Source organism: Blennius ocellaris (assembly GCF_963422515.1).
Source record: "Blennius ocellaris genome assembly, chromosome: 23".
Classification (NCBI taxonomy): Eukaryota; Metazoa; Chordata; class Actinopteri; order Blenniiformes; family Blenniidae; genus Blennius; species Blennius ocellaris.
The window spans coordinates 14,530,901-14,544,100 of record NC_137672.1 but is presented as its reverse complement, the minus strand read 5'-3'; the positions used below and the strand labels follow the sequence as shown (position 1 = coordinate 14,544,100).

Here is a 13,200-nt window from a genome sequence, read left to right as displayed (position 1 = left end):
AAGTTGTTCAATTGTAGTGACAAGACAGAATGATAATAAAGAAACAACAACATATATAAATATAAGCAACAAAGACATTAGGAGATATGGGGTATAGCAGAAACTAGCATTTTTTTTAATAATTAACATAAGCGGTCACAAAGAGCAGGATTAATGTAATCAGAAACCATGAGAAGTGATCCAAACAATAAAACAGTACATCAAATCATGTCATTTCCTGCATGTGCTGGTCAGCTGACTGTGGCTGAAGCCAGGGTACACAATGTACAGGTCACCGGTCCACCACAGGACAAACAGAAAGACAGAAAGTCACACATACATTCAGGCAATTAGACTCAAACATGCTGCTGGACTGGAGGACGTGTACCCAGAAAAACACCGGGAAAACATCTCGAACTCCGGGGAGGGATCGTTTCACTCTTTTAAACAAGTGTCAAGCAACAAGAATGTAACTGATCATTATATGATTGATCATAAACAACATTCTCTTGTTCGTTCAGAGCTCGTTTTCTCTCGCTTTAACCACAGAGACGTCCTCATTTTTTAGGAAAACATGCCCGCTTGACTGGCCTCACTGATGTTACCTGTTGCTTAATTTAAATCCATGCTCACATGATGTCAGCAGGAGGCCGGGGCCAGTTTCCAGCGTCCATTTTAGCAAGTGGCTTCATTCACTTATCTCTCCGTGAGAATCTTTGTTTTCTTTGTTGTTGACGTTCTTGTTATTTGCTGCATCACCTGAGTAACTGGCTCCCTCTTCCCATTTAACTACCCCTCGCTGCCTCCCTGTCTCATCTCATCTCGGTCTTTCTCCACTTCTGATTAAAAATGGTTATGCACTGAGTGAAAGGTCGCAGTTGTTATGGAAACAAGGCTGGTAACAAAAGCTGGACACATGGGTACAGAGGGAGAGAAAGGAGGGTGGGTGGTGAGGGGGGGGGGCAGATAGAGAGTGAGAGAGCGAGAGAGAGAGAGAGAGAGGGGGAGAGACAGAGACAGAGAGAGGATTCTAAATAAACATAAACATGCAGAGAGGGGTGGAGGGCAGGAGAGAGAGAAAGAGGTCTGAATAAATAAAAACATACGTGGAGGGAGGAGGACAAGAGACGGCAAGGTCACGAAATGATGGCTCCATCTGCAATAATAAATAACAAAAGATAATACTGGGTTTTTTGTCGTTCGAGGAAGGCTGTTGAGGAACAAAGGTGTGTGCATGTATTTGGACAGAGTGGCAGAGTGGGAGAATGCAATTGATAGATAATACATGGATCCGCCGCACAAGCTGGAGAATACTAAAAAGCACAAATTGTTCGGAGAAAAGCCCACCAAAAAGCCTAAAATTGTGTGTGTGCGTGTGTGTGTGTGAGTGCCTGAACGTCATCTCTCCGAGGGCTTATATTATGTTAACCACTTAGACTAACATCAAACACTCTCTCTCTCTCTCTCACTCTCACACACACATAGACACACACACACGTACACACACTTCAGTGGAAGCATGAAGGTGCCAGCCATATAAATAGGATATCCCAGAGCGAGAGATATAAAGAGGAAGGGACTGACAGAGGGGAGGGAAAGAGAGAGAAAAGAGATTATGAATTCAAAGGGGAGACGGAGGGGGTGAGAAAAAGGGACGGGAGAAAGAGTTGGGTGTGAAACAGAGGAGCGGAGAGAGGGAAAGAACAGGAGGGGGGTGAGGACAGATAGATATGAAAGGATCAATAAATGGCATAAAGTGTATGTTCATTGATTCACTTATGAGAGGGAGAGTGGTGCAGGGGGAGGGAGGGAGAGAGAGTGGGAGGGGGGGAGGCAGGAGTGCAAGGAAGAGAGGTTTAAAACCCCCAATTAAAGCTGCATTAATCAATACTTTTGTATTAACAGGAGGTCAAATGAGCATTTTCAGTGTCAAAGAGGCCAACCGAAGTGGGAAACTGACAGAGGACGATCAGACTTCTGCTGTGGTTTAGTCTCATTTCACTCGGTTTGGTTATCACACATAGAAGGTTTTTTTTTTTTTTTAAACATCAGGCAAATTTCAATGACAAAACCCAGTAAGAATTCACTGCCTGTGAAGGATTTAGTCGATGCAAGTGCAGCAAAGACTTTCAATAGAAGAAGAAAAGTGCGGTAAATAACCTTTAAGTGTGCAAACGATCAATGGGATTCTTCCATTATAAAATCTCAAAATATACATAAAATCCTTCTGCAACACGATCATCAATGTTAAAAGCCAGTTTTGTTATTGAAGCTTGAAGTGCTGTGATGGGGAGAACTAGTTTGCCTTTTGATGAAGGGGAAAAAAAAGTCTTAGAACCAAGAAACAACTTGACATATCGACATATTCTTGTTTTCTTACAGGGTTTTTTTGTTGGACGTCTGAAATCAGGTGAGTGTAAACACAAACATGACCTCAAGTGACACACAAAGCTTCAGTAATCAGACCATTTTAACTTTTGAAGATTTGCGTTATTTCCCCCCCAAAAAAGAAAGTTTCGTAATCAGCACGATGTGAAATGCATCATAAATCTTTATTCTTGATTCGGCTCGGTCACGGTTTCCAGTGTTTCATTGGTCATTTGTCAAGAAGTGTTATAATGTACAATACACACTTTTTTTTTACTATATGTACTACACGTTTGGAAATTGCAACTGTAAAAACTGGATGATAATTAGAACAATTTGTGATCAAAGCAACATATGTTTAAACTTTTACACTGTTGAAGCGACTTCCCTTTTGATTTAAAAAGCACATTCACACTATTTTGGCTTTTCTCTCAGCCATCTAATTGAGACGAATGTCCAGAATATGGCTGAGAGTTACTTTCATGTGCAAATAGCAAAAACGTCTCCTCTCTTAATTCACAAATGATCAACTGCCACACTTTTGTCATTCCGACATGGAGGCCGTTCGCCAGGGGAGGGGAAGAGATGCTGTGAGACCAATAACTCGTGTGAGAGAATAGAGAGACGGGCTGAAGCAGGGAACGAGGCAGACATACAGGAAAGAGAATGAGCATGTTTATGCGAGAGAGAGAGAGAGAGAGAGAGAGAGATGGGAGGGAGTGTGAGAGACAGAAGTGTACTCAAATAGCTGAGGGCAAGGTGACAGCGAGTAACCAACGGACAGAGAGGAATAACAAGCTCATAGAGGAGCGAGTGTCTGTTGTATTACAGACAAAAAGAGAGAGAGAGAGAGAGAGAAAGAGGAAGACAGCGAGGGCGGAAGAGAGAGAGAGGAGGGATAGAGGAAGTTGAGGGAAGGGGAAACAAAAAAAAAACAGCGAGAGGGTCGGTGAGCTTGTGTGTAGACAGCCGAAGGTGTCACAGTGTGCTGTTTGGCTTAATGATGACCCATTGGGCATGTAGGTCATAACGGTTTGTGTCTCCGAGCCATGGCTGCATGCCTGCGTGCGTCCATTAGTGTGAGTCCGTTGCGAGCGTGTAAATAGAAAAAAAAAGAAAGAAAAAACACACACACACAAAAACAATCCCCGGCAGACGCACACACATGTAAAGTGGGTCTCTTCAGAGTGCGTTTAAGAGTGTGAGTGGTCAGAGGTTGAAGAAGCAGTTTTTGTAGCAGGTAGGACTCAAAGCGATACTTTAGACGCACACATGCGTGCGTGCATATTCTCTCTCTCTCTCTCTCTCTCTCTCTCTCTCTCTCTCTCTCTCTCTCTCTCTCTCTTCTGCACCCACACACATGCTGCAAATCCAGTGTTGGCACACACACCAACAGCTGCCCTTCATGTCATACATGCACACGTAATGCACCATGTATGCCACTAAATTATGCACAAACACACACACACACACACACACACACATCTCTTTTCTTTTTGATCTCTCGTGTGGTAACACAACACACACACACACACACACACACACACACACACACACACACACACACACACACACACACACACACACACACACACACACACACACACACACACACACACACACACACACACACACACAGGGGGAAGCTATTATGCTCTCAGCCTGGAGTGTTTTGATGGTATAATTGCAGTGACCAGTGAGGAGAAAGAGACAGAGGGAGGGATGGAAAGAGGGATGGGGATGGAGGGAGAGAAAAAGAGGAGAGTGCTGACACTCTCAGCATGCTAATGTTGTGAGGCTCTACCCCCCTCTCTGATTCCAAACCTCCCTCCCTCCCTCCCTCCCTCCCTCCGTCTCTTTGTCTCTCCATCTTCCTCTCCATCCAGCATCCTCTGCATTTCACAGGTGGAGCACCACAATGAGGGGGAGATGGATAGAAAAGGTGGAGAGGTGGACAGATGAGAGGAAAAGAGGGATATATAACAGGATGGAGCTATGTTATCTCTTGCTTTCACTGTCATCCCTCCATCTACTTCAAGCTCCCCACAATGGTCAAAACAAAGCATGTGAGGGAAAAAAAAGGGAGAAAAAAGAGGTACAGGGGGATGAAAATAGAGAAAGAGTAGGGAGGGTCTCTTTTTTCCACCCCTCTAACAATGGAGGGATGATCTCTGTTTATCCTCTAATCTCATCCCTTCTTTTTTTGCCTCTTCTCCCATCCTCCCTGTTATCTCTCGCTCCCTTGCAACCCCTCATTTTCCTCATCTGGTGCGAGAGAAGAGTAGCCTTTTTCCTCTCACTGGCCTCCCCCCATTTTTCTGTCGCCTCTCCATCTGTTTGTCCTTCCAGTCCTCCCTCCATTTCTGTCTCCCCTCCAGAGAAGGGATTCTGCTGCATGTCTCTGATCCTTTCCTCTTTTTTTGGGGTGTTTTGTGCCTTTACTCTCCTCCTTTCATTCCCTCCAAACACAATCCCGGCTTGTTCAAACGCTCAAAAATAGTCAAATACGACTCTTATTATGTATTTTATCCAGGTACCATGCAAGGCAAGTAAAGGCAGTTTGCGACGAGGCGTTAGTAGTACACAATTTCTAAAATGATGGGAAGTTAAGATCGCAGAAACTTAGTGACTTAAGAGCAATACATGCATTACCTATATTTAACTGTATTGTGCAGCATTAGGACAAGTGTGGCATTTGACCCATTTCAAGTTGCTCCCCAAGTAATTATTATTTATGGTTTACCTCCATTCAACTCATATTTCTAGTGTTATTACTCTGAAAGTAAAGCCATTTACAATAAATAGGACTAAAGCAGAAGCAGCTTTGTTCTTTTCTTGACCATTGAAAGCAGTGAAAATATTCGCGCCTCCTGCAAAGTACATCTTCCTTGACTTTAACTTCACCAGAGGAGACAAGGAGTTCTTGCACTTGAAGACGTGTAATATAGATTATTTACCAGCCAGCAGCACCTCTCAGAGGCACTGCTTTGCTACTGCAAACCTGCCAAACTGTAAAACCTTCCAGAATCCAGTTGAGCAGCTGTCGTACACTGATCAGCCATAATATTATAGCCAAGTGAAGTAAATCACAATGATCGTCTCTTTTTTTTTTAATGGCATGGTGATAATTAATGAGGAAGTGTCGAGACAGGTATGCATCTTCCGCTCGTATTTCTGTTGTCTGCAAAGCTTTCCTCCATCCTGTGATGCATTTGGAAATGTATATAGGAAAGTACGTTTCATCCAAAGGATCAGACACGCAACCTTGAACCGCAGCGGCGGTTTCATGTTTTGTTTTTGGCTTCGGCGTGTCAGACGGATGCCAGCATTCCCCTCTGGATAGTCACACTACAGAAACGATCGCCGCCACTACCGCGCTTTCCTCCACTGGTCCAAAGATGATGCATGCGAGGTTCATTTGGTGACGCTAAATTGCCCGTGGGCGTGAACGCGAGTGTGTGTGGTTGTCCGTGTCCCCGTGATGGACTGGCGACCTGTCCAGGGTGACCCTGGATGGGATGAGCGGTGCACAAGATGGACGGATGGTGGCTTCAAAATGACCGTAGGGGTGGGAGTTTGCTGCGTGAGGCATTCGGCGTGCATCCTGCACAGTGAGCCGGGATCAGCTCCACCACGTCTGAGTTGGATAAAGCTGTATAGTTCCCTTGGATTTGCAGAAAATGATCAGCTCTATTAAGAGTAATACAGTAAAAAAAAACCAAAAAAAACAGATCCGTTTTCTTGAATAAAAAATCACATTTATTAACAAAACATTGTGCAAAATGCAAATCACTGATATGCAGTTTTGGAAACAAAATTAGACACCACGCCAGAATATAAAGCTTCTCTTCTTTTACTGTGTTTCAGTCAAATAAAACACTGACCAGGAACTGTTTTCATTAAACCCAAACAACGTTTCTTCCAAGATTTAAATGACACAATTATTAGGGAATATTTTATTTAAGTAGTAGTGTTTGGAAACATTAGTAGAAAACACACATAAAAAGATTTTATATTGACAATAAATTCAAATTGTAGTCTGGGGAAATCCCATTAAAGCTTACAGAAAATGCTCATTTATTCCAGCCTTTTATTGTCCAGTCTTCAGTTTGTCCCACTTTTCCCCAGCAATGAGTGTTTGACCACTTCTTTGACAGTTAATCTGGATTAAGGGAATCGCCTAGGCAGGACCCCAAGAAGTAAAAGAGGCGTTAAAGTGATATAAAAGTGTATATTTAAAAGAATGTAGAGTGATATTTGGTGGGGTTTTTTGTGAAGACACACACACACACACACACACACACACACACACACACACACACACACACACACACACACACACACACACACACACACACACACACACACACACACACACACACACACACACACACACACACACACACACACACACACACACAGTGTATTGTAGAGGCAAACATTGTAAAGAGATGACAAACACAAACATATATCCAATAAATTACTTCCGATTTTGTACATTTCCAAAGGCAGCGACAGAATTCAGAATACAGCATCAGGGCTCAATATTTGTGTGTACCACGTATAATATAGTTTCACTGCGTTTTTGGGAACGCCGTGGTCCAAATAACCACGTGCGAATGCGTGCCTGTCCAGTAAATGATGTGCAGTCCTATTTAACTGTGTATTCATGGCACAACCCTGAGCGTCTCCCATCTTTGATCGGTCTTCATGTGTGAACACTGTAATATTGCAGGCATGTGCCGCGCGTGTGCGTCTTACGGGTCCTGTGCGTGTTTGTGTGCGGGCGAGGCGTGCTGGTCCACCAACATCTCGGCGTGCTGCAGGTACTGCGCCGTCCGTCTCATCACGGACTCCCTGCGTACTGGGTCTGGATCTCCTGCCGAGACATTAAGACGATTAGCGGTGGGAATTCTTCACCTTCACTTTAAAGATGGATCAATGCTGCCAAAGGCCGGAGCAGATGAAACACGGTACTGATTCCACGTCTATCTATTTGTGGTCTAATGAGCACGTAAGCAAAAAATGCTTTCCTGGCAGCGGTGGGATTCGAACCCACGCCCCCGAAGAGACTGGAGCCTTAATCCAGCGCCTTAGACCGCTCGGCCACGCTACCACGTACTGCCAGGAAAAAATAGATCATGTGAGTTGTCGAGTCACTCTTCTAAGAATAGATATTGTGCAAAGGGGGGAGAAAAGCACCAACAAGGTAAACATAGATAAGCCGTTGAAGGGTTACGACCTGTTAGCGCAGTATCAGATGACAGACAGTTGTGTTTGTCCGTGAAGTGAAGTTTGAATTGTATCTGATCGACATTGTTGTATAGAATCAACATTTTTGGCCCCTGATCCGATTCTTTTCTTTTTTTACCTATTTGTTTATTGCCCTTATTGTCCATCATTTCCTGGATGCCCTCTTTCACGCGTCCCTGGAGGGGACCGGTGTGTATGCAATTTATCTGAAAAGTGTCCAAATCCATCCAGTAGGGGCTCAGAAGTGCCATGGGGGGGAAGCGAGATAAATGATCAGTTATTTCTATTCTGTTGTTTAAAAAGACGTGCAGCCGGAACCAGCAATCTCGACTGAGATTGCTTTCACGCCGCATTCAGGCCACAGCAGCTATTCCTAGACCACCTCCTCAGGACGCTCCCAAAGTAGGTCCCACAGTTCAGTTCGGCTTTCAACCCACCAAAGCTACCCACTGCGCTTGTACCAAAAACTCAACTGACTGAAATATGTGTGAAAACACCTTTAGTGACTCAGTTTCCAGTAGCTTGGCCGAGCAAATTGGCTCAATTTAGCGATCGCTGATCGATTCAAGAACTAGAAAATCAGCCCAGATAAGATGCTGTGATGATTATTATGTCAGAACGCTGAAATTGATACGCTGATTTTAACCCTGACACATAGCTCGGCCACCGAGCTGACAAACACCGCTCATCCTGCAGCGACGAAACTGTGGATTAAAACCTGACACAAAGTGCAACGTTGTAGTACGGTAAGCCCAAAAAAAAAAAACCTTTGCAAAGTGATGATTATACACACTTTCAATGATCGCAGCTGTTTACAGGACGGGGAACAAGCTACAGCTGTTGTGGAGCTCAACATTTCCAAACGCAAGCAACGATCTGGTTTCCATTAACAAATGACATAAAGCTTCAGCTTTTTTTTTTTTTTTTTATTATTATTCTCATTTGGAGAAACAGCTGCAGAGGGTATTCTACACACCTTGAGACAATTTATTTACAACCTCTGCTTTAAAGGCAGTGTGTTAATCCAGCACGTGTTTGGCTGATTACATTGAAATACATGAGGTTTATCACCAGTCTGAAAACACAGATTATCATCTCGTCAACTTTCCGTTGACCTGTTTCCTTTGCAAAAAGCAACCCAGTGAAGGTTTCTTTACAATGTTGGCGACCTCAATCATACTCCACCTCCCTTATCTAACCTCCCCCCCACAATCAATCCACCGATAGCTGTTATTTCTTACCCTGCACCCCCGTGATCAGAATATCCACTGCAGTCCTGTATCCACGTATGGCAGAGCTGAGTTCCCCCTCCTTCTCCCGCTCCATGGCAGCCGTCAGCTCATTGGCCGCTTGATTCAAGTAGCCTCCCTCCACTCCATCCAGACCGGCGATTGGCAGCGAGAACAATTCTGAGTGATCGGTGGAGGCATTTGATGTTTCTAAAATAAGAGTGAAATGAGATTCGGGAACATTTCCAGCAGGTTTCAAACACACTTTTTCTCGTCGTCCAGCAACCATCAGTATCAAGACAATTAATAAATTCCTCATAAAATTAAACATTTACGATAATTTCTTTATTTTTCTTCCTCGTTTGGTCACCTTCTTTGTGGCAGGGATCAAATGCAGCCATGTCGTTATCAGACAGCGGGGGAGGAGCGTCTTTCTTTGGCGAAGGGACCTGCTCTTCGGCCACAGAGTCAAACAGTGAATCAAACTCCTCCTGGGTCTCTTGTGATTGGTAAGGTTCGGCAGGGGACGATCCGAGACACGGAACTGTGTGACGAGACAAGGCGAATGTGAGGAAAGAGAGAAGAACACGTTTAAGCAAATCACTGCTGCCATACCTTGGTCATCTGGTTCAGTGTCACTAAGCTCTTCTCCCGCTTCCTCTCTGGGAGAGCCTCCGATCTCGCTGTAGGCCTCAGTGGCCACCTCCGGTTCCCCCACTTCCAAGCCCAGGTTGTTGCCCAGGTCTTGTGTTAAGATGGGAGCCTCTTTTCCCGCCTCCTCTTCGGCTGGCTCACAGTCCGAGGCCCTCCGCTTTGGTAGAGGGATGAGAGGGGGAGGCAAAGGGCCGGCAGAGGACAGAGGGGAGGGATCCAGAGGCCTTGTGACCTCCCCACCCTGAGAACAACCAACGAAGAAGAGACAGGAGAGGAGAGATGGTCAAACGAGAGTGTAAGTCACCCTCCAACAATCCAAAGACATGTTTGTTAAGTTAAATCCAGTCACTAAAAAAGAAAATAAAAAACCCTAAAGAATATAACTTTTCTCAATATCGTATGATCTGTATTATATGAATGTGTCTTACTCGGAAGAAGTCTTTCAGCTGTGGGCTGTTATACAGTGCAGGTATACCCGTAGTGAACAGGAGCATCGTCTCCGCTGCTTTCCTCCTTTCTTCAATCACAGCCTCATCGAACCTTCCTGAAACACGAGTCCACATTCCAATAAGCAACCACATATACACATTTGAAATAACAATTTATCAGAATAATTTTCTTTTAAAGCCTGGTGAATCACAATCGCGATCACAATCGTCTCGAGTCATACCAAAGAGTTGTGCACGGGGGAAAGACGGAAACTCCTCCTCTCGCCGGAACAGGTTCCTGTGTGTGTAAGCCAACTCTCCGTGCAGCTTCTTCAGCTCAGAAAACCTCCTCCACACCACCACCTCCTTCACATCCTCTGGGTGACGCTTCGACACAAACTACAAACCGAAGAAGAGAAAAGACCAGATAGTTTCATGAGATGCAAGGCGACCTAGTTAATGTCCGTCGTGTGCACAGACTGACAGAAAACAGACAACTTGTAACCAAGATAGATGTGATCAGAGCATATACTTAGTTTATTTTAAGATGTTTACTTCTCAAAGAAAACGACATAGAGCAGACTATTTTCAATAATAGTAGGTTGATTATTAGATTTGTATCGACAGAGTTGGAGTGGGACTCTCATCGAGCAGCTAGAATGTGGGATTAGTAATATATTGGTTTGACTCTGGGCTCGATTTTATGTGTTTTCTCCAGCCTAAAATCTTACCAGAAAGTGTAATAGTGTGTGGATATCTGTGTCTGTCTGCCCTGTTATGGATTGGTAATCTGTCCAGGGTATAACGTGCTCCAGTCACACATCTCCCACCACACCACCTACTTTTTAACGTTTTCTTTGTTATGCACGAAAACAATAAATCAAAACTGAATATACAAGTGAATTTCCACATAATTTCAATTCCAGCCGTTTAAAAAAATATATTTGTGACTGTGGGTAAAATGTGATTTTATTACTTTTTGAGGGCACAGGGAGGATTTGTGAGCAGCTATGAGGGGAATGCATGCAATCTGCTAAACCCACAAAAGACACGATCCGCTGTGGTTTTGTTCACGCATGACTGCTTGAAGCGCGAGACATCAGGGTGGTCATGGGGGGTCCTGGAACTCATGAACTGGATCACAAGTTCCGTGTTTGACTGGAACGACCTCTGCACATAACTGCAGTCAAAGAAAAGGCTCATTGTGCATTCATACATTTGCGTGAGGTGGCTGCAGAACCTTTGTGGCTCCAATGAGTTTGACAGAAAGAGGGACTGACATAGATATATTAGATAATGGTATAGGCGTTACACGGTTTGGAAAGTTGTCACAAAATCAGCTGATTACACGGTTAATAAGCCTGCTGGCACGTTTCTTAAATAGTAATGACACTGTCGAAACAGAGTAGTATAAAGTGGAAACTAACCCTGGCTGCCACTTTGTACTCGGTGTGCCCCTTCTCGTGTGCTCGTGGCTCGCTGACGGAAAAGAACCGATAATATTCTTCTTTTGCTTTCCGTGACATGTCCTCTTTCAGTAAAACAAACAGCAACAAAAAGAAACCCGACAAAAACAAACAAACCGCAAAGCAAAACCGCGGAGAGGCTGTGAAGTACACTTGTGTTGTGATCCACACACACACCCTGCTCTCCGTGGACACTTCCTGTTTGGGGACGTACCTCACGTAATTACGTCATGACGTCACGCCGTTTGGGCGCGTGTCAAGATAAGTATCAAATCTGGGAGAACAAGTCTGCGGGACTGCCATAATTTGTCAAGTCGTCAGTTTTAATATTTAATTTGCCATTCAGGCATCACTTTTAATTAAACATGAGTTTGCAATGTGTAGCGGTTTTGTTCACAGAGCTTAAAATCGGATTGTTATTAATTGTTTAGACCCACAGTCACATAAATTTGATTTTAATAATAGGTATTCCAGTTTTTCCCACCTCACACTCCTCACTTCCTATACCATCCTCTCCATCATTGATTAGACCACAGAAATCCATCATGTGCCACTAATTGAGTTGGAAATCATGACATCTGAACTTTGGACTGCTAGTGAAGTGTGGGAAACGTTTCTGTTGAAAAACAAATGTCAAAAAACCCACGAGAGCAGTCACCTGAAGATCCACATACCCAAATATTTGTGAATTTTGTGAGATTATTTACAATTGCAAAGGTAATTCGGCTAACCATATGAAAATACACATATTTGAGACATTGTTCCTGTAAAACATACAAATAATATAAAAATGTTCATCCACAATGGTCAAGTCTACATTAGGGATCACATAAATGAGAATGTGTCAACTATATTTGTATTCTATTGAACTTTATCTGAAAATATTTAGAAAATTGCTCCATGTGAACAATAGTTTTCCTTTGATATTCAGCACAGTGTTTTCCAATAAACATTTGGCTCCTATTTTATATAACTTTTGTGTTACATAAATCTACACACAATTTTCATTGACACTTGCCATGTCTTAACCTTTGGCTGAATGAACACCTCTCAGTTTTTACTACAGTATTGGTTAACTCATTTTACACTCATAGTCGCAGTGTTGTTTTTGCAATGAGGCCAAATGTACCTCACAACACTGCTACTATGCGTGTAAACTAGCAAAACATGTATTTTGCTTTGATAACAGTAGCTTTTGTCCTTTCGAGTTCTAAAATGTAGCATAGTTTCACTAGTAATACGACATATCATGTTTTGTTGGACTACATTAAAAAGGCATAATAAAATATAGACTCCAAAACATTTTTATTCTGCCAAGTGGAAAAATGTTGACAGCCACAAATACTGCCATGAAAAACCAGAAACATACAGCAGCTGGGACTTACCTATTTAGGAACAGACAGTTCACGATGGTGACATGTTTAATCCTAATATGAGGATTATTTTTTTGCAAGCCACATCCACGCTGTATAGAGCAGTAGCATTATTTCAATCAGTTAAAGTCACTCTACGAAGGTATGGCACCTCTTTATCACTCTATTAATAACCTTGTATTCAGAATACAGCAGTTTTCTATAGAATAAGTGAAATAAAACATTTCTCTCTCGCTTTCTAATATCTTTCATATCTTTTTATATTAAGTTTTGTTGACCTATTTTCATATGAAGAATTATTGTAGTAAGTATATGCATAGAAGGTGGATTCATCTGAGCGTACTGGTTAAACAATTCTTAAAGTTAAAAGTGTTTGCTTGGATATTATGTAACACAATTGAATAAAATGAGACATCTGTCTCAGCGTTCATTCTAAAAATAATGATGCATT

General features: G+C 43.0%; 1 protein-coding gene across 1 annotated transcript; it reads right to left on the bottom strand.

Moving 5' to 3' along the window:
• Positions 1-6,751: 6,751 nt before the first annotated feature.
• snx15 (sorting nexin 15) lies at positions 6,752-11,532 on the bottom strand. The gene is given in 7 exon segments (XM_080518998.1): positions 6,752-7,225; positions 8,841-9,038; positions 9,199-9,450; positions 9,453-9,723; positions 9,911-10,026; positions 10,153-10,309; positions 11,338-11,532. Coding segments are annotated over 7 exon segments (1,215 nt in total). The 5' UTR covers positions 11,437-11,532; the 3' UTR covers positions 6,752-7,103.
• Between the last annotated feature and the right edge of the window lie 1,668 nt (positions 11,533-13,200).